Source organism: Cyprinus carpio, chromosome B2, assembly GCF_018340385.1.
Source record: "Cyprinus carpio isolate SPL01 chromosome B2, ASM1834038v1, whole genome shotgun sequence".
NCBI lineage: Eukaryota > Metazoa > Chordata > Actinopteri > Cypriniformes > Cyprinidae > Cyprinus > Cyprinus carpio.
Window position 1 is genome coordinate 26,122,414 of NC_056598.1, and position 26,781 is coordinate 26,149,194.

Genomic DNA, 26,781 nt, shown 5'->3' on the forward strand with positions numbered 1-26,781 from the left:
TTTCATGTCAAACTCTTATTCTAAAACTATCAGTCATATTAAGAGAAAAGACACAAACCAGGGCCAAATTTGTCTTTAGACAAATGCTTTTCACCTGTTTAGACCTGAATTATGTTCCAGGGACACATTCTTTATTTATTCTCTAAATCCAGCCATTAATTGTGATATTTTTAACTGAGTTATTTCTAAGGTCCATTACAAAAGCAGCAACATCCAGATAAATTTAAAAAGTTATAAATTATTATTTTAATATATAACACTGTCACGCATACTAAAATGTTTTTATTCTATTAATATTATTATTAATTAATATTAATTAATATTAATATTATTATTTGTATATTAATAATATTAATAAAATAATAATGTTTTATTAATATTATTATTTTAAATAAAAACATATCTTCCATCTATACTTGACCCTCTAATACTAGCACTCATTATTCTATTTCTGTTCTACTCATTTTCCTTTTTGTGTATTTATAAAAAACAAACAAACAAACAAACAAACAAACAAACAAAAAAACACTACTAAACTAAAGTCTTGCACTCTTTACAATACTTGCTTTCTTATTATTTAAAAATAGAGCCTCTAACACTAGTATTCTCTATTATTTTTCTATACAATGTACTTGGTTTCTTTGTATTAAAAAAAGAGACCATCTAACACTAACCTTCTCTATTCTTTTTATATTCTATCTTCTTGTTTTCTTTTTATTTATTATAAGAAGAAAAAAAAAACTTGCTACGTGTCCTGCATTAGGCTAACCAAGACTTGTCACAGCACTTACATATTATTGCTTTTTTGTTGGTTTTGATTTCTTCTGTTGTCCTCATTAGTAAGTGGGTAAAAAAGCGTCTGCTAAATGTATAAATGTAAATGTTTTATGAAACGAATATGCATATGAAACTACTATTTATTACAATATATTATTGAATTTTTTTATACCACTTTTGTGTCAAATAAAAAAAAAATAAAAATAAAAGATTCATCTTAATGTCACCTCCTCAGTTTAACTTTTTTAATAGTCAAACTGTTGCTTGTAATTTTGATTTAATTTCGAATGATGCCCATTTGTTAAAAAAGCTGAAGTGATTTCCACTGGTGAAGTTCCGTTGTGGCCATCTGAGGTCGCTATTTCCCTTTCAACCGAACGCGCATTTCACCTCATAGAGAAACACTGAAAAGTTTTTGTTTTGAATAACAATGCATGCTGTAAGGAGAGACTGTCTGTTATTGGTTGGCGGTTTTCGGTGTGCAGTCTCTGATTGGTCCATAGGTTTTAAAGGGGGTTTCGGGGGGGTCCGTCTCTCCCAAGCTCTCATCTCTTCGCTCCGCGTCCGTGGCAGCATCCACTCACTCTTTTACTACTTCCTGCGATGTGACTCCACGCCGCTAGCTCTCTGGAATATCACCCTGCGTGACAAGTGACGGATTTTAAGCACGCGCCACGCCGTCCGGTTTTCCAAATTCAAGGGGACACCGCGGCAGCGGCTAATGCCTTCAACCATGACTGTGGGATTAATAACGGTTTTGTGTGCTGTAACGGCCGTTTTCGCGATGGAAGGTAAATATGTGGATGCTTGTCTCTCTTTGACACGCGCTCCGTGGAGTGCGTTACGCGCCGCGCGCTTCAGGTTTGACAGGTGAATGTCTCGTAGCGGAGAATCGCGCTGGGATTTATTCGCGAGGACTAAGTTGAGTATGGAAAGAGAGATCTCTTTGGCATCCAACGGAGTTGGGAAGGAGTTCTGTGGTGGTTTGACAGACGCGGGATGGTCGGGGTGCTGAATGTTGCGGAATGAATGGTTGGAATACTTAAAAACCCTGCAGGATTTTAACATGGTAACTGTGGTTAAGAACATAGTCGCGGGTCATTTTATGATCAACATTATTGTATGTTGTATGTTGCTGGTCCAAGATGGTCTTCTAGATCGGAACGGCTAATGACCACCTTGGACTGGATCATTTTCAGTTAGGACCAGAGAAACCAGCTTGCCCACCTTAAGCTGGTTCAAAATGGTCTACCAGCTACATAGTAACAACATTTAGGATACTCGGTAATCTTAAAACGAATATGTTCCATGCAGAATGATCTGAGAGGCTTACAAATGCAATTTTTCAAATGTAGTTAAGTGTTTTCGTAGAGAAAAGGGTTATTTATTTTGCAATATAGAAACTGACTGGCTGGATCTTTTGGTTTAGTGTGATTTTTGGCAGTGAAAATTACCTATGCACTGACTTTTTATAATGCAGTTTACTCTTAGTCTACTTTTATAAAAGCTAGAAACAGGTATATATTATCCATATTCAGGATGGTTGACCCCAAAATGTTTTTTTTATTTGTGTTATCAAAAATCTGTATAACTTGCACAAAAGGAGATGTTAGGAAGAATGTTAGAGACTAACAACCTCAGTCACCATTCACTTTCATTATATGGAAGACAGATGCAATGAAAGTGAATGGTGACTGTAATTCTGCCTAACGTAGCCTTTTGTGTTCCAATGAAGAAGAAAGTCAGACTGGTTTGGAATGACTCAAGCAAGAATACATAATGACAGAATTTCATTTTAGGTGAACTATTTCTTTAATTGACAAACCCATATTGGATTAGTAATACCTGTGTCCTGTTCAGGAACAGTTGTGTGTGAACGCAACCACCGATGAAGATCGCCGGTGTCATGTTGTATTCAGGTCACGTCAGTGCATGATTTATTCTGAAAAATCAAGCAGAAACACAGCGAGGATGAGAGAGGGGAAAAAAATCTCCCTCCTTGTCTGGCATTTGACAGATGGTGGTTGACTGGTTGTTGCAGCCGCGCCAGAAATAAGACGTTCACTTCGGCATGCTGTGTGTGTGTGTGTGTGTGTGTGTGTGTGGAGAAATTGGTCTACAGATCAGTAATGAACACACAGCCAACATGAAGGGACTGTCTATTTGTTTCCATCTCCACTGCCTGTCCAATTCCATCCATCACACAACCTGTTTGCTTGTCTTTCTGTCTGAAAACACTCATACAGGTATTGCGTAAGTCTGTGTATAGTTAACACAGTTTTATTTGCAACCCTCTGCTGCTCCCTAACTCACTTTGCTTAAGCGTGCATGCTTTTGCTTTTTGTACATGCTTTTTGCATCATAAAAACTAAAACGCTTTATGATTTACCTCAGACAGTCAGCGCTAAATGATGTTTGCACAAGCTCTAATGTGTCCGATTTAGATTCCAACCATACAGAACAGACAAAAGCGTTGTAGAAATTCATTTAGGACAGTTCCCCCCCACCATGTTCAAGCTGAAGTGTGTCTGAAGATGGCAGATGGAGGGAACGGGGTTAGTGATCCTTTCTGTAATGGCTAATTGAAAGGCAATTTGCCTTTGTGGTTTAAAGTGTGTTTGCTGTGGTAAATTTGTGTGTATTAGCCTCTCATTGAGCCTATATCAGCAATATCAGATTATGGCTACTAATTGCCAAACCAGCCCGGTGACCACAAACAATGTGTCAAAGCCATGTGTGCCTCGGAGAAGGCGAGAGCGAGCGGATGAAAGAGATGGGGGAGGGAGACGAAAAGCAAAACTGTGTGTGTGTGTGTGTGTGTGTGAGGAAGATGAGGGTCTGGGGGACCATCTGGGATTATGGAAAGTGGAGTGACTCCACTTTGACGCGTTTCCATGCGTCAGTGAGCAAGGTTCATCAGCCGTGCCTAATAATCATAAATCTGATAAATTATGAATGCACACATATGTCATTGCACTCGTGAAACACTAATGCATAAATCTGTCTAGGTGAGGTGATGTTAGGTAGTTATACAGTTGTCAGTATGTTATTAAATTTGTATTTTAATCATTGCTATTATTATTTTTTGCACAGAAAGACTATTATTAATATTTCTAATATAATTAATTACTATTTATAATTATATATTTTTTATTAATTTTAGATTTTTTTATCATTTATTTATTTATTTATTTATTTATTTATTTATTTATTTATTTATGTTTGTGTTATTATTATTATTAATATTATTATTATCCTGTTAACCAAGTACATCACATAAACAGCCTGTGCAATTTATCCATCTTTGTGTACATTCAATAGGACATTGAATTTGACTTCCTTAATTTATTTTTTTTTTTTTACGTTTTATTGTTCATAATAGTTTCATATATCATCATGTTTTACTCTGAAAAGCATCACAATACGAAAAAATTAGGTAGGTAGAAAATTAGGTTTCATATTGACTTAAAAGAAAATGGTGTGTAGATCATGAACTTGGTTTGAATTTTCAGTCGAGTTGATTAGAAACTGATGTGAGCCATAAAAATAAGCTTCATTATGAAGACTGTCATGATAATCTTCACTCAGGTGAGCTATCTTAGATCTGTTTTGCTTTTCATGTGTGTCTGGGAGGATTTAAGTGCTCAGTCAGGATTTTAAGTGCAGGTTCGATTGGCCTGTCATTTTGACATTTTTCTCTCTGTGGAAACATCAAATAGGTTATAGAAAGCACTCTAGACTCCTAACACACACATACTCGGACATCCAAACCCTCGGTTAAGCCTTCGCCGTTTAAAGAGGTCTGAGAGTGTGGTCATGTCACTAAGTGCATCGCAAGTGCATCCTTGTTCCCACATCGCTGGCCCAAATAAACAAGCCTTATCTGAAGTCCCTCGTTCTGTCCTCTGTTACTGCCGCAGTCGGAGTTTGTTTTATCAAATGACTTCACCGCAGACCGAGCCAACATCCCGCTCGACACTGTTGTTCTGTTAGAAACCCAGTGGAGTTTATCCACACACGCTGCAGGGAGATGGCACTGCCATCAGTGCACTGAGTTGACCTCAAATCACCTGCCTCATCCAAGCCACTAAATGATTGTTATGCAGTTGAACCCATCAACCTGTCAACCCAAGACAGCATACTACTTACAAATTATATATATATATATATATATATATATATATATATATATATATATATATGTGTGTGTGTGTGTGTGTGTGTGTGTGTGTGGTGTGTGTGTGTATATATATATATATATATATATATGTGTGTGTGTGTGTGTATATATATTATAAGTATTATTACTATTATTATTATTATTATTATTACTGGTTTGTATAAGGGCTGCATGATATTGGAAAAAAAACCTCACATTGTGATATTTTGTTTTTCAGCTATATATATTGCGATATATATATATATATATATATATATATATATATATATATATATATATATATTTATATATATATAAAAATCACCAGATGACTTGAATAGCTCTTTTTGAATAAAGAAAAAAAAGAAAAAAAAATTGCAGTGATTGGGGTAATTTTGTAGGTGAGTAAATCAGCAGAGAAAATAAACAAATGACAAGCATAGATAAATATAATAGAACAACGATACAAATGAAATGAACAGTGCTTTACATTTTTCAGGTAAGTCTAACAGTATTCAGGTACAGAAATTGAATAATCAAACTTAAAATAACACTGCAAAGTCTTTACTGTATAAATTAAATCTTATAAATATGTGATAAAGCTACAAAATTTTCTCACACATCTGTTTTCTTTCTCAGTTGTTTACCTTCACTTAAGCCATAAGCAACTGTGTTTACAAGGATACTTGCAGAGATTTTGACATAATTTCGCGCATATGTGTCATTTATACACGCGGAAGTGAACATAATTCAGAGTTCACGTGCATCTGCGTGGCTCTCACTGTGTCTACACTGGACGCGAGCGGCGCAGTGCGATGCAACAAAATACTATGAACCCATTATAATCAGTGATGCTGTCTGCACTGGACACGGCGCGACAAATCCCCGACAGTAAACTAGTGTCTAGTGACACGGTGTCTGTGTGTGAGAAGAGAACATAATCAGTATAAATATAACGGTCAGTTTTCTAAACATTGCACATCCTGCGATGTGACTATCACGGATATGCACATTGCGATATCGATGTTGAAACGATATATCGTGCAGCTCTAGTTTGTATTATTTTATTAAATATATTTATAGTATTTGTAATATTATATTTATTTTGTAATTAATATTATTGAAAATATTATTTGTAATTATTACTATAATAATCACAAATAAGTTGCTTGATGCAATGAAATATTTAAATCTATTGACATCCCTATTTATAACACACGCAGACATCCATCTGTGTTTCTTTGTCTGTGTGAAGATTTATTCATGCTTTCTCTCCAATCAATCTCTATCACGCAGTCGACTAAATGCACACAACGTGCCCATAATTTATTTAAGGGTGGACAGGACTGTGTGTTGGAAATTACTGCAGCTGATGTGAATAATGAGCTACAGATGCTGACCACACTTTTCTTATTTCCCTTTCTCTTTTTTTCCCTACTTGTCCATGGCCTGCAAATTCATCTTATCTCTCTCTGGCTGTGCCATGTTGGAAGAGATTTAGGATGATCGTGTTCTTTTTCTCCATGTATCTATCTCTTATTTTACAATGATGATCAGATGACTGTTATAATATCCCACTTATTATTCTGCTACTTTAAGTAACACATTAATTTGTGTGAAATAGATTCACAATCATTTGATTGACACATTTTAATTTAGTATGTGAATACATCTGACCTAAGATTGCTGCCACTGTCCAATCAGAATCAAGTATTTCAGATATCTGTGCATCAATACTGCACACATACACCCACAGACGCTCGGGGGGAGTGTTGTTGTTGTTCTTGTATGGTTGATTATAAACCTCTTCATCATTAACAGACTGAGTCATCTTTGCTCATGAGGGGTTAAAGGACTTTTCATGTTTGCTCAGTCTTCAATATCACTGTCAGCGGCGTCTGAGGCTCAAAGAGCAGTGAGCAAAAAGCACTAATGCACCTGCAAATGAGATCTCTCATCTCTCAGTAAATGAATGCTTCCTCAGAAAGGTGATGGAAACAGATAAGACAGATTTATTTATTTATTTATTTATTTTTTTTTATAAAAAGACTTCCTCTGAGTTCTTCTCGTAAGGGCAGAAGACACAGACTTAGTATCTATTAAATATTAATTTGAGGGTCAATGGACTGTCATGGCTTTATGGATGTTCTGACCTTATGAATTTTAAATGCAAAACAGCTGTTTGCTTTTCATGACGCGTGTGTATGTTGACTATCATTTGACTTTTAAATTGAGCAGCTCTTCTAATGCTGACAGCTCCAGCGGTTGAGTTCACTCTAGGTGAATGTCCAAGAAATATGGATTTGGAAGTTGTTAGCTGAATTTGAGTGCACACTATTTAGTTTGCATATCCTGCTAGAACAGCCAGATTTATGTTGGTCTAATTTGGTTTAGTGCTGATGTGTTGCTGGTTTATCTGAGAATTTATGCTGGTCCAGATTTGATTAGGCCTGTACTGGTTAGTGCTGGTCTAGACTTATTTATGCAGGTTTAACTTGTGAAATCATTCTGTTATAGGTTGAATTATGCTGGTCAGCGCTGTTCTAGGCGGTTTTAACTGACAATTCATGTTGGATTACTCTGGTTATTGCTGGTTTGGTTTTGATATAGGTAGTTTCATGTCAGAACGTGATGGTTTGATGCTGGTTAAGTCTAAGTTTGTGCTAAAAGTTTTTAGCTGAGAATTCATTGAGGTTCAGGCTAGTTCATGCTGTTTACTGCTGGTTTACCTGAGAATTCATGTAGGTTCAATCTGGTTTATGCTGTTTACTTCTGGTTTATCTGAGAATTCATGTAGGTTCAGGTTGGATTATGCTTGTTAGTGCTGCTTGGTGTTGATTTTGGGTAGTTACTTGCTGGATAGTGATGGTTCTGTGCTAGTTAATTTTGTGCTATGTTTTGTGCGAGTTTGTAGCAGAGAATTAAAGGGATACTCCACCCCAAAATGAAAATTTTGTCATTAAACACTTACCCCCATGTCGTTCCAAACCCGTAAAAGCTCCATTCGTCTTCGGAACCCAATTTAGGATATTTTGGATGAAAACCGGGAGGCTTGAGACTTTATTTGCCAGTCTATGGGACAGTCTCAAGCCTCCAGATTTTCATCCAAAATATTTTAAATTGTGTTCCGAAGACGAACTGAGCTTTTACGGGTTTGGAACGACATGGGGGTAAGTGATTAATGACAAAATTTTCAATTTGGGGTGGAGTATCTCTTTAATGTAAATTCTGACTGGATTATAATGTTTATTGCAAGTTGAGCTGAGAATTCATGTTGGTCCAGGTTGGATAGTGTTGGTCCAGACTGATTGGTGTTGGCTTGATGCTGGTTTAGCTGACAATAAATGTTTTTTTCCAGGTTGGTTTTTGCAAGTTAATTATGGTTTGGTATCCAGGTGATTCGATCTCTGTATCCATGCTCACACACTCTCCCTGCTGCATTTTTGGACCCTGATAAATTGTTTTGGGGCATCTGGGTGACACAGCTCAGCGAGACCATCTCTGGTCCTCTGAGATCTCGATACTCTCCAGACACGGCAGCCAGATGGTCCATGGGGTGTGTGGTGGTGTGTGGCATCACGGTGGGAGCGGCAGACCTCAAAGCCCTGTTGGTTTCTTGTCTTTTATGGGTTCTGCTTTTCCTGTCTCAGACCACCATCGGTCTCACTTCACGCTCTGTGGCTTTTTCAGCATCACTAGATTGGCAAACGAGGTCTGAAATGGCCTCGTTAAACCAAACAGGCATGTGTTCCTATGAATTTAGAGCAGAGATGAATGGCAAACGTCCCCAGAAATCACATTCAGACCAGCTAATTGAAGGTAACAGTAAAAATGTCTACGTTTGATCTAATGCAATAATAGATTTGTTTTTTGTTCATAGGAGATGCTGACTTGTGTCAGGTTAACCATAAGGAAGTTGTGTTAAATAGCGATAATAAACAGCTGGGAAAGCAGTGCAACTCTTTGTCGCACTGACCCATAAGTTCAGAGCCCAAATCTAAAATCAGTCTCCTCTGAAAATGCTGCGCTGTCTATTTGGATTTATGGCCCTGCGTCACACAATACCACCCCCACCCTCCAAAAACCATTTTATCAGATGATTTAAAAGTCACCTGGTTGGGGACAGAGTGAATGTATGTAAGTGCAATCAGCAGAAAAAGCTAAAACACTATTTTTTTTTTCTTTTCTCTTTCTCTCTATGTAAGAATGGTCAAATGGTGCATTGGGTAAGTGGCCCCGTCAGCAGATATGGGATCCTCCCCAGTGTGTCCGGGGAGAGATTGTGGCAGGGTGAATTGATTATTGTGTATGTTTCCAAAGGTTGTTAAGGCCAAGCTTCAGGCCTAATTAAAGGAAGAGTTCACCCTGAAAATGAAAATCCCTCCCCCTCATATTGGGCCAAACTTTTGTCTGTAGAAAACAAAGGACGCATTTTGAGGAATGCTCAGCTCTTTTCTGTACAGTGCAACTGAATGGGCGTGGAGGTTGTCATATTTCAAATATAAAAAAAAAACAAAAATCACAAGTATTGTCAAAGTAGTTCATACAAATCATTCTTTACTGTATATAAGTCTTCTGAAGTCATATGATCACTTTGTGTGATAAACACTGAAAGTCATTATTCAGTTAAAATGTTGCTTATTTGTTATTTAAGCCTGTTCAAACTTCAAATGTATACCTTGATTGTGTGGATATTAATATGAAAAAAATATATATATTTATTTATGCATTTACAGTATTAATCCATTTATTTATGCATTTATGTAACATATTTTCAATTTCTTCTGTTAAAAATTTGAGGTCAGCAAGACCTATTATCCCCACCAAGGCTGCATTTATATGGGAAAAATAAAATACAGTAAAAACAGTAATATTGTGAAATATTATTCCAATTTAAAATAGCTTTTTTCTTTCAAATATATTTTAAAATATAATTTATTCCTGTGATGCAAAGCTGAATTTGCTCCAGTCGTCAGTGTCACATGATCCATCATCATTCTAATATGCTGATTTGGTGCTCAAGAAACATTTCTTCATATTATCGATGTTGAAAACAATTGTGCTGTAGTGTATATAAACTAGCTGGAAATTTCGCAGTGGCGGCTCTAAACCTCATAAACATTTTTTCTAGGAGATGATGCCATATGGTGCAAAACGTTACTGATTTGTTTATGATTTTTCACCCTATTCTAACTGATGCATCACGACTATCACAAGTCAGCTGGATGATGTTTGCTTTGGATGTCACTGCCTCCTTCATATAAAACTTCGGTGCATTCGTAAGTTGCTTTAAATGGAAGCATCTACCAAATGAATAAATGCTGTAGAGAGCTTGGTGGCAACAGCATTAAAAAGAATGGTTGCAGAATGTGGGAAGGAAAGCATTCGCTCAATAAGTCCATTCAGATGTCCTAATAGAGCCCTGCATGCACGCTTGGGACAACATGAGGGTGAGGTGAGTAAATAATAACAGAATTTTAATTTCAAGTAAACTATTACTTTAAACTCCCAAACTTCCCCCAGCAGCTCACAAAAGCCTGTTGTCATCATGGGGTCTGTTTTGACTGGGACTGCTTTTTCTCATTGTCTTCGTTCTTTCCCTGCACTGTCATTTTTTGAAAGGAAAGAGGCATTTTAATTAAAACTTGAGGCGGCACAGGCAGCAACAGAGAGTTCTGCTTCCTGCCCAGAGCGCAGCCAATAATTGGTTCTGTTCCCTTTCGCTCTCTCGGTTAAATAGATGCAGTTGTTTAGTTTGTTGGTCTTTTTTCCGTCTTCTTTTCATTTGCTTCTCCCCCCCCCCCAACTCTTTTTCCGCTTCTCCAAACAGAGGTGAAACTCGAGTCCATGTCTGTGTTTGGGTTGAAGACGGAGGGGCTGTAAAGATCTGGACGTATGAAAGACGGGTTTGAGTTTTAGGAGCCTGAGAAACAAAGCAGCTCATTTATTACTCTCGTAATGAAAGCTGCTTCCAGCGCTCTGCCATAATGGTTTAATTTCACCTCTCGAGCCCCTGGATTAGTCCGGGAGGCACGGGAACACTGGGGCGGAGGGAGATGAAGGGGCTTCTGGGTTGTTTTTGGAGTTCTCACGTAGTTGCTCGCTCAGAAACGTTTTCAGCCATTCAGCTGTTAATATAGTCCTTTTAAGGGTTGTTTTTAAAAGGGTGAAGCAAAAACAACATTTTGGGCTGGAATATTACCAGTAATTTGGAGCAGATTTGTTGACAGTCTTCCAAGGTCTCAGGACAGTTCATTTTTATAAACACATATTTAGTTATAGCGCTCATGCAGAGAGTGCAAATTTAAATGAAGCGTGCAACATCATTTTCTGACCTTTTTAATATTATTCTGTGAAAACGCAATTTCTTTTTTTTTTTTTTTTTGAGAAAAGTAATTTGTGTTTACGTTGTGATGTGATGTTATGGTGTTGTAGTTGGTTGTCAGGGCTTTGGTATGTCATTGCCAATATAGGGATGCACAATATATCAGTACCATGTCATTATCAGGTGATGTTAGACTTTTATTTTTCTATATATTATCCGATATTGGATGTTTAATTGGACCGGCTCATTATTTTTACAGTTAGATTACCATCTTCCAATGCTTTCTTAAAGTTAATCTTTTAACATCACAAAATGTAATTAAAAAAAATAATGACAGTTAAATTGAATATTTTTAGCAACTCTTAAAATGATTCATTCATTCAATTATTCATACTGTACATTATAATGTTGTGATACCTAAACTGACTTGTAGTGTTTAAAATTGAAATGTTGGCACTTTGACAAATTGCTTTGCTCCTCTTATGTAAGTTGCTTTGGATAAAATCATGTTCTAAATATATAATAAATGTAAATGTGAAACAATTTTAAACAATAATTTTTGCTGTTTGATTTAAATACTTATAGACTTATTGGTATCAGCTAGAAATTGAACCCTAATGCTCTCTTTGTGTCATTTTGGCCCGTTTTTAATAAATAAATTAGGGCTGTCAAATGATTAATCACAATTAATCACATCCAAAATATAAGTTTTGTTTACATAATATATGTATGTGTACAGGGTATATTTATTATGTATATATAAATACACACACATAAATTATATATTTAGAAAATATTTACATGTATATACATTTATATATTTATATTCTTATATGTTATATTATATATAAATATATTTAATATATAAACATAACATATTCTTCTTAAATATATACATGCATGTGTGTGTATTTATATATACATAATAAATATACACAGTATACACACATATATTATGTAAACAAAACTTTTATTTTGGATGTGATTAATCGTGATTAATCATTTGACAGCCCTAAAATAAATATATATGTATTTGCATGTAAATCTGATTTCTAGATGCACAGTAGCCTGATTCCCTCCTTAAATTTAAGTCTATAGGATTTTTTTGGTTCATTTTGTTGTGTGAAAGTCTAAATGCTTTAAAAAGTAAAAACACACTTTTCTTCAAAAAGATGCATAATTTGAGCTCTCATTGCACCCAATTGTTTATTAGTGTAGGATTCATTCAAACCCTAAGTGTGAGGACTGGTGTGAATACTCTAAAGAGAGAGAATAATTTAAAAAATGTTACTGATCACAGCCAAACATGACCTACTTTACGCTCACATTATTAGCGTGAGGATTTCAACATCCTGTACCTGGCGCAGTTGTTTCCGCTCAGATCTTCCGTCCTCTCAGTTGTGTCGTGTATCAGCAGCACCAGTGACTGATCGTGGCGTTTCCTCCTCGACTTCACTGATTTTAAACTGCTCGCCACACGCAATCAGCTCACCTCAGAAAATCAAGGTTCGGGTCAGCAGGAGGGCTGACTGATGTTATTAGATCATTAATATTTCATCAAAAAGCAGTTTGTCAGGTGTTATTTTTACTGTGGCAGGCAGGGTAATGTCTCTGATGTGTGAAGAGGCAGTGCAGTTGATTGGGCCTCCTCTTGCTCTCTCATGGACTCTCTCTCTCATTAAGACTGAGTTATGACCTCTTTGCCTATGCAGAATCATCACAAACCCATATTTCACTGTGCTGTTGCCATAAATGTAATCTCCAGCTTAGGCAGAAAAAAAAATGGGCACACAGGAAAGGATGAAAGGTGGAAGAAAAGGAAAATGTGGTGAAAAGATCCTGAATGTTCAAATAGACGTTAGATAGATGAGGGGCTGCTTTATTTTTCGATGTGTTTTTGTGTTAGGAGCTTCCTGTATATGTCAAGTTTTCTATTCAGGCTAGTGGTGTGTGTGTGTGTTTCAGAAAAGGGAGGGCTTGGAAGTAATTAAGTATTGATTTCTAAGCATGCAGGGTGATGGGAAATAGGCGACTTGGCCCTAATTACAGCAGGTTGCCAGATTGGGGGTGTCTGGACTGCAGCGGTGTGCTATAGGGCTGAGCGTGGCTCCCGGCCAGAGCGGCTGCTGCCTCATCATTATAGCAGATTAATTAGCGGCTTTTGCCCATGTGGTCATCCAACACCTTGATTCTATTGCCTGCATGAGCCTTTTTGATTACACACTGACGGGATATAGTAGAAATCCGGGATGGTGGCTAAATGGATGGATGATTGTATAGAAAAAATGAGATAAGCTAGTACTCTTTACCAGTAAATATCATATTATTTTTCCAATAATGTTCTCTGAACTGTTTATATTTAAAAAAGAAAAAAAAAATAGCATTGAAAATGCGAATAAATATTATTTAGATATTGCTTATACAGCTTATACAGTCTAGTTGGGAAGTGTGGAGATCTGCCACACAGATCAAGATCATTCTACTAATTTACACAATACACTTTGGGGCCGTTCCCTACGCATTCATCTTTTGATGCATTGGTGTGCACTACTCCTTCCATTTTTCAAAAATTCAGTTTAAGTTGTTTAGAAACAAACCCACACACGGACATACTATTTTTCAGCTTTGCCCGCTCCAAGCCATTCATTTTTCCTCGGAGACGCTGTGATTGCTATAATTGGCCATAGTGGAATGGCCATCTATAGTCCTGCAGGTCTGCCACAGGCTATCAGCCATCTGGGCTTTTATGACGCTGATCTTGTATCATCTCCGGGGGCTGTGGATTTCAGGCCCATTGGCAGTCTCACTCGTATCTAGACACAAATCTGTTCACTTTTACAACAGTAGTTTCTATGCAGCGAGCGGGCGGTTCGGGAGTGACGATAAAGTCAGGTTAGTGTCCTGCTTCTGCCAAACAGGAGCCAAAACGCTTGTGTGAATCTAAAATGTGTGTTTTTTTTTTTAACACTGCTAAACAGACTTGGGAAATTTGAGATGGAATTAACGGAGGAATTAATTAAATCTCTTCAAACACAATGCGATAAAAATAATTGTGACTAGACAATTTGCTGGTTGCTTGTTTGGACTCCTATTCTATTCTATTCCTTGTGTTATTTTCGTATTAATCATATATTACCATAGTATTTGTTGATATTTTGAATCAGCTTTTATTTTTATAAAAATACATTTTTGTTTTTAAGTTTTAAGTCATTTTAATTTGAAAGTTTTAGTAATTTGTTTGTGCTTTTTACTTTATTATTATTTCTAAACATTTCTTTTAGTTTTAGTTTTATTTCAGTTTGTCATTTGAGCAATTTAGTACATTTTTGCAATAAATGTAAAATCCACTGTTTTTCTCCATATGTTAAACAATCCTTAAACCATTAGTTTTAAATTTCTCAATTGTTTTTGATTCAATTATTTAATTTGCAAATCTTCTTGGGCTTCTTTCTTTCATTAAAGCTATTACATTTAAAAGTAAATGTGAACAGACAATTTGCTGATTTGTCTTTGTTGGGAAGTTAAAATACAAGTTAAGTTTAATGTCAATAATCTAAAATAAGGAAATGTCCAGATTTTTTTAATCATCATCATCAAAAAAATGCAGCAGTGACAGTCATCCGTGGCCTGGAATGAGAAGCTCAAATCCCCAGGAGCCGTTCCTGCCACAACGATTGAAACTCTGACATTTGGACGTTGGTCTCTTTCCCTCGTAGGCCTAACAAGGCGGTGTGATGAGGCGTATGTGTGTGATGCTTCAATCAGGCATGTGTGCCATTGTTCCTGCTTTATCTGAATATGAAAGTGTCACTGCAGGAGATAGAGTGAGAGAGAAACCAAGGAAGGAGAACGAGCGAAAGATGTCTGAGAGATTCCACCTCCGGCTCAAGTACTTCCCCTGAGACACAAACTTCCATGTTCTAACAAGCGGCACAGCGGTCACTCGCTGACGTCCACAGACAGGTGGACAGACACAAACCATCTCACCATCTAATGGGGCCGGCGTTCGCTCAGATCTTTATCTGTATCTTGCTTCTTCTTATATTCCTCAGTTTTTTCCCCCAAGCTGTTGCCTTGTCCATCTTTTCGGCTGAAAGTTATTAAAACAGCTGTCTTTTGATCTGAGCTTCACTCGTTGTTATTCTCCAACTCCCTCTACACTGGAGGTGAAGGCTGATTTCACTTGTGCTGCTCTCACTCTCTCTTTTCTCCATTTCATCCTCTATTTTCTGTAAAGCTAGTGAATCTGCTCTGCGAAGGCGCTGACTAGAGAGTGCGGGAGTGCGGTAATGAGGTTCCCATGGTGCTGTGCAACGCTGGCGAGGTAAATGAATGGGTTATAGGAGTGTTGGAGGTCAAGCAGCAGGACGTCCACAGCATCTCCACATAAATAACACATCCAGCCCATGCACTCTCTCAGAGGGGACTTTCTGGAGTCCTGCTCTTCTCGTTTATTCTTTTTTTCTCTTGCTTTACACTTTTCTCTCAGTTTTCTGTTCTTCTAAATTGGTGGAAAATGTGGTGTTTGATTGTGAAAAAATCACTACCATGAAGCTAAGGTGTTGCCAGTGGTTGCCAGGTGGTTGTCAAGTTTTTTTGAGTGAATAAGATGTTGCTACGTGGTTGCTAGGGAGATCTAGGTGATTCTTTCAAATTTTATTTATTTGCATTTTCCTTTTTTGCACAAAAATGTATTTATTTATTTATTTATTTATTATATATAATTAAGTAATGTATATATTTTTTCATTCATTCATTCATTCATTCATTCATTCATTCATTCATTCATTCATTCACTCATTCATTCATTCCTAAGCAAGCACCAAATTATCCAATAAATTCACAACTAATAAAAAACCCACTATATACAAGTTATCTTTTCTTCGTAGCATTGTGTAATTAATACATGTAATTAATACATTAATATAAAATATTAATAACTTTATTTATAATCATTTAATACACCAGGTTTTAAAATGGATAGAATATCAGTGTTTTATGATAATTTTATTGGATCATATATATAAATTCTTATAAAACATATATTGAAAAAATATATATATATATATATTAGGTCTAGGTGGTGATTGTCACCGTGGAATTGTCTATCATTAAAGATTTTGTTACAGTATGTCATGTATTCTAAGGTATGCAAAAATATCTGCATAACATGGTACTTCTTAAGAGTTATTTACACTTTTGAGCGATAAGGAAACATGCATGAATGAGAAAATAAAGTGTGGGATGCACCTGACACCTGACATGCGGTGTTCCCGCTCACACATACACAAAGCACACCCTCAGAAAGCACCTCTCTCAGTCGGGATGTCGTCGCGAATTTGGTACATGCATGATGTTTAATAAAGTTATTAAGCGCAATAAGCAGTGAAAAAGAACTCAGTCGGCTGCTAGCACTGACTGACACACACAGCTGAAGCGTGTGCACTGAAAGCCCCTCTCTCAGCATGCGATCATGAAAACCAATCTCTTTCATGTTTTATTGTGCTTGAATGGTCAGCAGTCTAATTTACCTGCTGATGTATGTCATTATTAATGTTAATCACGCACTGCACTTGACTGAATCACTTTTGGATCTTTAATAAGAATGAGGTCATGACTGATTGATACAGTGATTGCAGTGTTTTATTTATACACTTTATTCAATTTCTATAATATTTCTTACTAGTTAAATAAACCTAGCCTACTGTAGCTGAATAAATTAAAAGTTTATTTGATATTTATTTGTTTTATTTTTTTTTTTGTTTGTTTTTTTTTTCTTTTTTTTTTTTTTAATATAAATTGAATGTAGATATATGTATGTTGGTTGTGTATGACTACCCTTTTTTTTTTACAGTTTTTTTTTTTTTGTGCAACTTAATCTGTAGAAGTTCTTTGTTGTTAAAGTGGTTTTGGTATTGCATCAGGTTGTCTTCTTGCTTTTAATTGGAGGCTGTATTTTTTCAGACTGTAGGCTGTTATTGGTTCAGACCGTGTGTTGCTCGCTGCTTGACATTTCATCCAGTGTCTCGTTAGCTGTGACTGTATTTGAGCCTTGAGACTCCCACTGGCTTTCAACCCAGATACCTGCCCTCCCATGCATCACAGCAACACCTGTTTTACCTCTCAGCTTTCGCTGGAGTCGTGGAAAGGTTGAGCTCTGAAAATAGCATGCCCCACTTTTCTCTTCTTTAATGTGTAAATGAAGCTCTTAGGTGAGCTTGACTTTAAGGGTTTTTCTTAAGGCTTTCTCTCTGTCTCAGAAACCAGACGATTCTGGAGTCATGTGACTGTTTTTTTTTTTTTTTTTTTTTTTATCCAAAAAGATCTTTGAGACTCTTTCAAGGTTTTGTGATAAAATAGTGGTCACAGGTTCGAAGCGGACTTGTTTTTTGCATTGATTGGTTCCTCGCTGTCTGCGGTCCTCCTTGAAATCACTGAAAATGGCATACAGCTGAAATATGTGGAGTATCGGTTGAGCGACAGAAACATGATTTCACTCTGAAACACTAAACCGGGCCTCAAAAGAGATGCTCGCTGGGCTGAGTGACATCTGTAATATCCTGCTGTCTGTCACGCACACTTTTATGTTGCTCAGCTGAATGTCATGAGCTCAGAGGGTTCATGTTCAGGATTAGTGTCGAAGATAAACAGGAAGGGACACACATGGCAGAGGAGGTAACATACTCTTATATGTTTGATAGATTTGTTATTTTTAGCACTGTTAATTTAAAGCACTAATTCAGTGCAATTTAATTTAAAAAATAGTACAATATATATCATTAATTGTGATTTAATTTGATTAATTAACTGGCACATCCTGTAATTAAAACTAAAATTAAATAATTAAAAAGTATTAATCCTAATTAAAAATTTAATTAATTGGCACATCCTTTAATTATAATATAAATATTATACAATTAAATAGATTGACAGCCATCGTTTTTTCATAGCTTATTGCTGTAATACAAATTATGCTAAACTAACTTTATTAAACTTTTTTTTTCATTGGTATTAATCTCATTTCATAATTTCTTCTTTTGCGGTTTTAGAATGATGGTTTCAATTTTGAGTTATTTGATCAGTTTATTTTTGCCACATCCTGTATTTAACATGCATTAAATATTGTGAAGTTAAATTAATGAAAAGACCTGTTTAAAAAAAAAAAATCATAAATTATTGTTGAAAAGCCAATGATTCCAAATTAATCTTTTTTATGGTAATTTAATTTCATTTAATTCTTCTTTTGCAGTTTTAGAATGACTGTTTGAATTTTTATAATTTGGTCAATTTAATTTTTATTAATGAATTGGTAAATCCTGTAATTAACATTGATAAAATACAGCCCTATTTTTAAAAGTTAATTAATCTTTGTTCTATCTTCTTTTGTCGTCTTGGAATGACTGTCACAAACAGTGATTTCCTCGTTCGAAAAATCAGTGTGGTGATTGTGATTCTGATGTCCACGCCAGCCTGTCGCGCTGTTCTCAGATCCGTGCATGTCTTGCATAAATATAAAAGCAAGTGGAGACCATCATTTTGTTATGTGATGCGTGAACATCTGATGATCATGTTGTGTGGTCTTTTCGTTTAGTGTCTCTTTGTTGGCCAATTTGCTTTGTGCTTATGTTTGATCTGCAGTTGGAGTTGGACAGCTGGAGTGGAAAACACGCTCATTTAAATAATATTATATAAGCTTTACATTTATTAGTGCTTAGAAGTAAAGCAAAAAGACATTTGGGGCTGTGATTAAGTTTGAGATTGACAGAAATAAAGGCTTGTTTATAGGCACAAAACACCCCATTCTAGAAAACGACAGCAAGAGCAAAAGAATAAAATACATTTGTGATTAATAAATACAAATAAATCAAATGTATGAGTAATATAGCCCATTAGCCTTGCTATACGCTGCTTACGACGTAACTCTGTGCATGTATTAGCAATAAAACGGTTTCAAACAGGTCTTATGAACTATCCATTATATGTGTTCATTTATATTTATTTGGACATTATTGCATTTAGTTCTTATGTCATTTATTTGAAAATTGCAGTTGCGCATTTGTAGTGGTTTGCTTCATTAATCACGTGACCATCTTGATCAGTTGTTGATTTTGTTTATTGTGTGATTTATTTGAATATGGAATGGGGCCCTATACATTTGCACACATTTACCTAGATCAACCCTCGAGTTCCTTTTTTTGTCGTGATGCTTGCTGCTGCACAATGGTGCCACATTGTTGTGTCCAATGTTTCTACATTTTTTATGTACATGTTCTAATGGGATTCTTTAATTTAAATTTATTCATTTAGCAGATACTTTTATTATTTCATGTTGTAGACCACGAAATAGAAATTGATTTACGGTTTTTTTTTAGTTTTAACATAAAACAAAATAAATTATAAAATGATAAACCTCAAAACTGAAACTTTATATTTCTGGGATGAGTCAGAAGTATAAATTATTATATTATTTTAAAACAGATTTATGTGGGTGAATATTCGCATTGGTCTGAACAAAAACTGCAGACTGGATTATTGAAAATGCACATTCATTCTCTGCCAGTAGGAGGTGCTTTTGGAGACAGAAATATAGTGGTTTCCCTGGGTAACAGCTCTAAACAAAACAGCTCAACTCATAAATGGTACTTTATCAGATAAAATGAAAATGTGAGTATTTACCAGCGTAAGCCTACATTTTATTTTAGTCATTTTAACTTGCTGTCAATTAATTAAAATATATAATTACGATTAATGGCATGATTGTCATGAGTTAATCGCACATTTTTATCTGTTCTAAATGTACCTTAAATGAATATTTTCCCCATGGTTTCACAGACAAGGCTTAAGCTAGTCCCAGACTAAAATGCATGTTTGAGCTGTCTCAGCTGAAAATATCTTGCTCTGACATATCTTAAAACGTATTGTTCTGTGTCAAGATGCACACCTGTAACACTTTCTTTTAAGGCATTTTTGTAAAATTTGCTTAAATATCTTAAATCTTGGCTTAAGCTAAGCCCTGTTTGTGAAACCGGGCCTTCAAGTTTTTAATCTAATCAACATGGGCATGGACAAATAATGATCCTTTATGCAATAAATGTTTATTAGTGAAACCATAGTTAACAGAGCATGAAGAGTAGATATGTTTCATAGGTCATAGATGTTTTTCAAAGAACTCTGTTCATGTCTATTAGACACATGAAAAAAAAAACAAATACTAGCTTCCTATTACTTCTCTTTCTTTGCACTGAGCACTTTACACAAACCTGTTTGCATTTTCGCACGACAGGGCAGCTCACTTCTGAACATGCAAAATGTACATTTATTATTTATTATTACATTTGTTTGCCTCTCTGTGCCACATACTGTATTTTGATGCAGCAAAATTCTCAAAAAACTGTTTTCATTGATACATTTGACTGTTTGTTGTCAGACAACCAGATGAAATATGAAATAGTGACTGAAACGCGACCCATTAAGACTAACCAGCTCTCCCTTCCGAGAAGTTAATCTGCACAAAAAAATCCTTTTTTTTTAATCGTGCCGTCGTCTGATAAAAATCAAATAGGCTACAGAATAGCTTGAAGACAATAGCTGTGCTGTGATTTCAGCTATACTTATATGTAAAATTAGAGAAGCAACATGTCAGTGTTTTTAACTGAAAGCGCAGCTCCTTTCAGCCGCGCGCTGAACGCAGAGAGAGAAGTGTGCGCGCGCGCTGGGAAAGAGGGACCTCGCGCTCGTGCGGCAGTCAGCTTTTAGATGCATACAATTTTATTTTGCGACAAGCTGGATACACAAGAAGCACGTTCAACTCGGACGCGCAGACGATTGTCGTGCTTAAACACCGTAAACAGCAACCGTTCGCGTGTCCGCGCTTAATGCGCACCTCCTATATGAAAAGCATTAGGGGGCCCTTGGCTTTTGGGGGCCCAAGGCAGTCGCCTACCTTTGCCTAATGGGTAAGTCCGCCCCTGATCTTGATCACATGACCACCTTGAGATCACATGACCATCTCCACCTCCACCTTTTGCTCGTGAAATATTTTAAATGGTGTCAGGGGTTAAAAGCTTGTTTTTGTGTGGTATTCCCATATCTGTCTGCAAAACATAAATCACACCTTTAAAGGTATATTTCACCCTATTTCCTTCTCTGTTTCTGCCACGGGACCTGCATCCCGAGGCAACTAGGAATTACACAAGCTTCAGTCTGGATCCTACCCTTACGAAGACCTAAAATGACTGAACACCTGAAATATCCCTTAAAACCACACAAAGTTTTTCAAAAAAAATTCAAGGAACTATTTAATTTTTCTGACCTCGTCGTAGTCCTTGAATTGACGTAAATGTGTCCTCTATGTGATTTTTCGCTATAGGCAGAAAGAGATGGAGCATTAGTTGGATTGTTGTTCCAGCCTGGTTGTTTTAGCACCTTTGAAACACAAGAGTATGTTGACCTTGGAGTCACGCTCTCTTTTTCTCTCTCCATTCTGAGTCCAACGGCAGCAAAGAGAGGTTTTATTCCAAATCATTGCAGCTGTAAACATTTTAATGCAGTCTTTATTACTTTTTCGATGCCGTCTTTTAAAGATAGAAGGCCCTGTAAAAGAGGAGCTCTCCAGCTGTTGAAAAGCTGTCTGCACTGGCTAGCACAGGAAAAACGACGAAAACAATCCAAAGAGCACTGAAGGGAGACACATAGAGAGTTCGGTACCCCGCTGTTAGTTTGCTTTTACTGCGTGTCAGCGTGGCATTAGAAAGTCGCATTAGCAGAAAGTCTCTGTTTACCAAAAACACAAGCAGGCACCTCGGAGAGGCATAGAAAGGTTTTACCAAACATTATCATGCAGATTTTGCCATGCCGGTGGCCTGCTTGTGTTTTAGCGTGTCAAGTAGGCTTATAAAAATGAATCATATCGAATTGTTTTGCTCGATGAAAGGCTCTCGATACCTGTGGAAAATGGAACAGTACCTGCTTGGAAAAAAATGTTTTGTTTAATGAGCAAAATAATGATTTATTGTATGAGGTGTGTTGGCACAGAGACAGTAGTGTTGGACAAATGGGTTTTATTTCAGCAGGTGCTTCCCAGTGAAACTCTCAGCAGCATGTAGATCAGGCAGTAAATGCCATGGTGTCAAAAGAAGAAAAAAGAGATTTGGATTCACAGTCTGCTCTGGTAATCCAGCATAGGCTAATGATATAAATCAACCGATATGAACCTTGCATCAATTTTATTCATGAGTTTGACATTTAGAATCTGTTGCTGATGTGCTGTGCATTGATGCAAATCGAAGTGTTTTATTGCAGTAATGTTTCACATATAGCAGGACTCAGCTGTAAGCATTTTTCTACAGGTCCGGCCATGAAAATTAAAATTTTTTCTTGCTCTAGTAGCAGTTTCACTAGCCCCTTCAATATGTTTAGAAATTAGACTTTTTGTATTTGTATTATTTTTATTTTGTTATATATTTGTACAATTTGTTATTATATAGTGATAAAATTGTTATAAAAATGATGTATTTGAAAACAATATATATTATTATAAAAAGTTATGCAAACAGCTATTTAATAATTTACATATATAACTATATAAGATAGTTTTTTTTATGTTTTTTATTATTGTATATTAAATTAAACATTTTTTTATGTTGTAATAAAATACAACATACATTGTACAATTCATTTGTATGTGCTAGAATAAATTCAGCAACCTTGAGATAAACCTAGAATGATGAAGCGCATATCCACAAGACATATGCAAAAAAAAATAATAATAATTTTAACAGATGTACTCCAGCCACAATATATTAATGAAGATTGACTAATTTGTCTAATAATGTAATTCTAACATTCTGTTAAATAATATATCGTAAATGTAGGCTGCATTACCTGTTTTAAGCTGAATTTGCATCAACATTGTGCAGTATATCAGAGGAAACCAAATGTTTATGTTTGCAAGGCGCAAAACCATGATCAATGATGCATGATTGGCTGTTGTATTTGCACAAAGAAAGACTGTGAAGACTTGTGTAAACTTGTGAAGCTGTGGGAATCCTCTCAGACGCCCACAATCTGGATAGAAAAACCAGTTCTTTAATGCCAGTTATCATCCCTCTTCCTACAACTGTTGGAACTGTTACAAGCTGCCATGTTGTCCATCGTCTTGACATCAGTGGCTCTTTAATGGCTGTAAAATGGGCTGTAATTGGCAGGGGGAAGAGGTTTACGAATTTTAAAATGTGACAGTGCAAGAGTCTTTTTAATGTCTACAGTAAGTACTTTTTTGTGTCCTTGATCCTTGGTCGAAAAGCAGAGAGGCTTTGTAACCGAAACCAGTCAGAAATTAAAAAACGATGGATAAAAGCATTTCGGGCTGGAATTTGGTTGATCTGTGGCTTTTCAGAGAGACAGGAAGGGCAGTTTTTTCTTGCAGAAATATGATCTGAATATCCATTCCATCCTTCCATCACGATACAGACAGAAAGAACAACGGTCCCTAATACCAGGACCTGTTCACAAAGGTGATACTGATGAAACGGACACTGGAGCGGAAATTATAGTGAAGTGCCAAAAGGAATGTACGGGGAATCGTGGAATTGTACTGCAATTTAGGCAAGCAAATGAGCATTTTTCCCATGTAATGTAGTGAATGCTTTAATTATGTTAATGCCCTAATTCCACTCAATTGGATAATGGTTTCCAGTTGGCAAGCTTGTGAGTCATGTTTAACTGTGCATGTGAAAAGGAGAAGATATGTCATTATTTATTTCCCCTGATTCCTTGTATAAAAGGCCCAAAACATACACTATACAAATTTGTCAAAGTAAATGCTTCTAGCTATTCAAACTTTGCAATTCAAAACTGCATCCAAGTATGCATTGCATTTCAACTAGGGGGCGCCGTAGGGTAAACTCTTCTAAACATTATTATTTGTGTGCACAAAATAGTGCAGCAGGTGTTTATTTGACTACTGAACACAATTATCAGCTCTCGCTGTAGTGGATAGGTCATCTAGTTAACTCGCAGTTAGCTCCACTCATCACCTGTCCATCCATATAATTCCATCTCATCAGCGGTCCTGCCCCCTGGATGCTGGGATTTCTCCGTCACCGTAACTAACTCTAGAAGTGGGCAATTAGCGGGTGACTAGCTGTGACTGGCTGCACTCCAAAGACCTGTGACCTCAGCCACGCTGCTCGGCGTCTGACGGAAAAGTCAGCAGAGCGAGGGGTCGTCACGGGAAAGTGGTTACACAGCAGGCCTGACACCAAGCTTCAGCAGGGGTGTGTTTAGGAGGAGTGATTGAAGATGTGGCCATCGATGTCATAGATGAGAGGACCAGGGAGACACAACCCTGTCGTATACTATAGCACAGAAACTATAAAAAAGTGAGAGAATTGCTAGTGACAAAGTAAACTTCAATCCCTTTTTTGTTATACTACATAAAGTGTTGTTTTCTACACTAGCTTTTGTGTTTTTATGACAGTATCCTGTAAGTTTAGTCACAATTTTATCATGTCATATTCATCATTTAGTCAACGAAAATAGCAATTTCATTGATGGATGCCAAATTAATCCAATTAGTGATTATTATATTTAATTTAAATGTTTTATATTTTATTTAAATGTGCATCAGCATTTCACTAAAAGATTTTTTTGTGTCTTAGCATTTTGTAATGGAAGGAGTGCATTCGCAGTGCAACTTGCACATTCTAACTTAGTTCAAGTTCACTTGTAATTTTGTCATTTTGTACAGGTGTGGTACTCTCATGAATGCGCAGCGGAGAATGACACGGGATTGTTGAATAAAGTCATTATTTTTGTTTTCTTTGCGCACAAAAAGTATTCTTGTAGCTTCACAAAATTACAGTTGAACCACTGATGTCACATGGACTATTTTAACAATGTCCTTAGTACCTTTTTGGGCCTTGAACGTTTCAGTTGCATTGCTGTCTATGCAGGGTCAGAAAGCTCTCAAAGTTCATCTTAATTTGTGTTCTGAAGATGTTTGGAGGGTAAATAATTAATGACCGAATATTTGTTTTTGGTAGAACTATCCCTTTAATTAACCTGCCAACAAAGTACCTCGGTTTAGCAGTGTTCATTCACTCTTCAGTTTCAGCTGAAGTAGAGCAATCCCTGAAATTACTGATTATGATTGAAGTTTTTGAAACAGTCATGAACTTTCTAGATTTTAAAACATTTTGTCTTTTTTGTTAATTACAATAGTTTGTCATGCTCTGCATTTTTCTACTTGTCTTCATTAATGTTGATGCAATAAAAAAAAAAACTCTTAATGGTAAAAAACATTTTTGTAATTTCATTGTTGAGTTAAACAGTTATAGAACAGCTGCAATACCTCTTGATTCAGGGATGTGTTTTGCATTGCATTTAAATGTTTTGTCCTCTATTTGTTTCCTAGAAACTACAGCCATTTTGCTTAGAAGTTTGCCGTGACTAGCTTCGACACTGCCATCAACACATCAAGTTCTTGTTCATATCATGATCCTATTCAAGCTCTTTTATCCCAGATTTTCCAGGCGCCACTTTTTCAGCACCGTCTCAAACAAATACCACCACAACAAGGTGGAGACAGTCTGTTGCAGTGCCGCCATAGAAGACGGTGTCACCTAACACTGACTTTCTGAGAGTTGGGGAAAGATAAAAACAGCTGAACACATGGCATCCATTTCCTTCCTCTAAGATGCACAGGAGAATCCAACAAAGTACGACCTTGCAAGGATAACCAGGTTGTTTGGCGCCCACTAGTTCAGTGGAAAGCAAACCACACATTTGCGTATTGGAAGCCAGCTAAACTGTGCAAATGGGCGCTTGTCCATATCTGATTAGTGGCTAATCACAATGTAACGCTTCTATTAGCAAGCATTCTCTGCCGTCTATTCAAGTTTACTCCCTGGATCTTAGTGTGACAGTGGCTTTTATTAAGTCCCATGCCTTATGTTGAACACTAGATGTGGCTTGTTTGGTTAGCATTCACTGAGGCCTGCTGACAGTAGCACAGGCTTTGAATTAGCATTTCATCCTGCCCCAGGGGTAATGCAATGCGTGGCTGCTGATTGGTAAGAGCACAGTTCAGGGTTGGATAATTGAAACGGCATGCTTCCATCTTCCCATTAAGTCCCCCAGAGAGACAGAGCGCTACACTTCCCGCATATGCTGGACAACGTTAGCATCAGGCTCCGTGCCAGACTCATATCCCTCCTCAAGACGAAAGAAAATGTTTGGCTCTGTCCTTGATGAGAGCAAGCCTTGCCAATCACAACTACTTCTTGTTCCATCTTTACAGCAATCAAGGACACATAACTAGTACAAAATCAGCCAAAGTTGGCATCGTGGCTTGGCTGTTTTTGCATTTACCTCTGAAATATTGGGTTGCGATGCTCATCTAGGTGATGGTCGTCTCAGCGTAAGACATCACCACTGACTTGCATTCTTTCTCGATCCCATTCCCCCTTGCCCCTTTGTTTCCAACAGTTCCTGTTAGTAAAATCGGCAAATATCAGGT

The 26,781-nt window shown here is 36.6% G+C and overlaps 1 protein-coding gene across 1 annotated transcript in view; it reads left to right on the forward strand.

The window, feature by feature from the left end:
* The first annotated feature begins 1,304 nt into the window (after window positions 1–1,304).
* Window positions 1,305–26,781, forward strand: part of LOC109086539 (ephrin type-B receptor 1) — a 198,539-nt gene continuing 173,062 nt past the window's right edge. Inside the window, exon 1 of the mRNA XM_042718917.1 lies at window positions 1,305–1,568. Coding sequence (XP_042574851.1) covers window positions 1,499–1,568 — 70 coding nt within the window. The 5' untranslated portion in view covers window positions 1,305–1,498. The remainder of the gene's footprint in view (window positions 1,569–26,781) is intronic.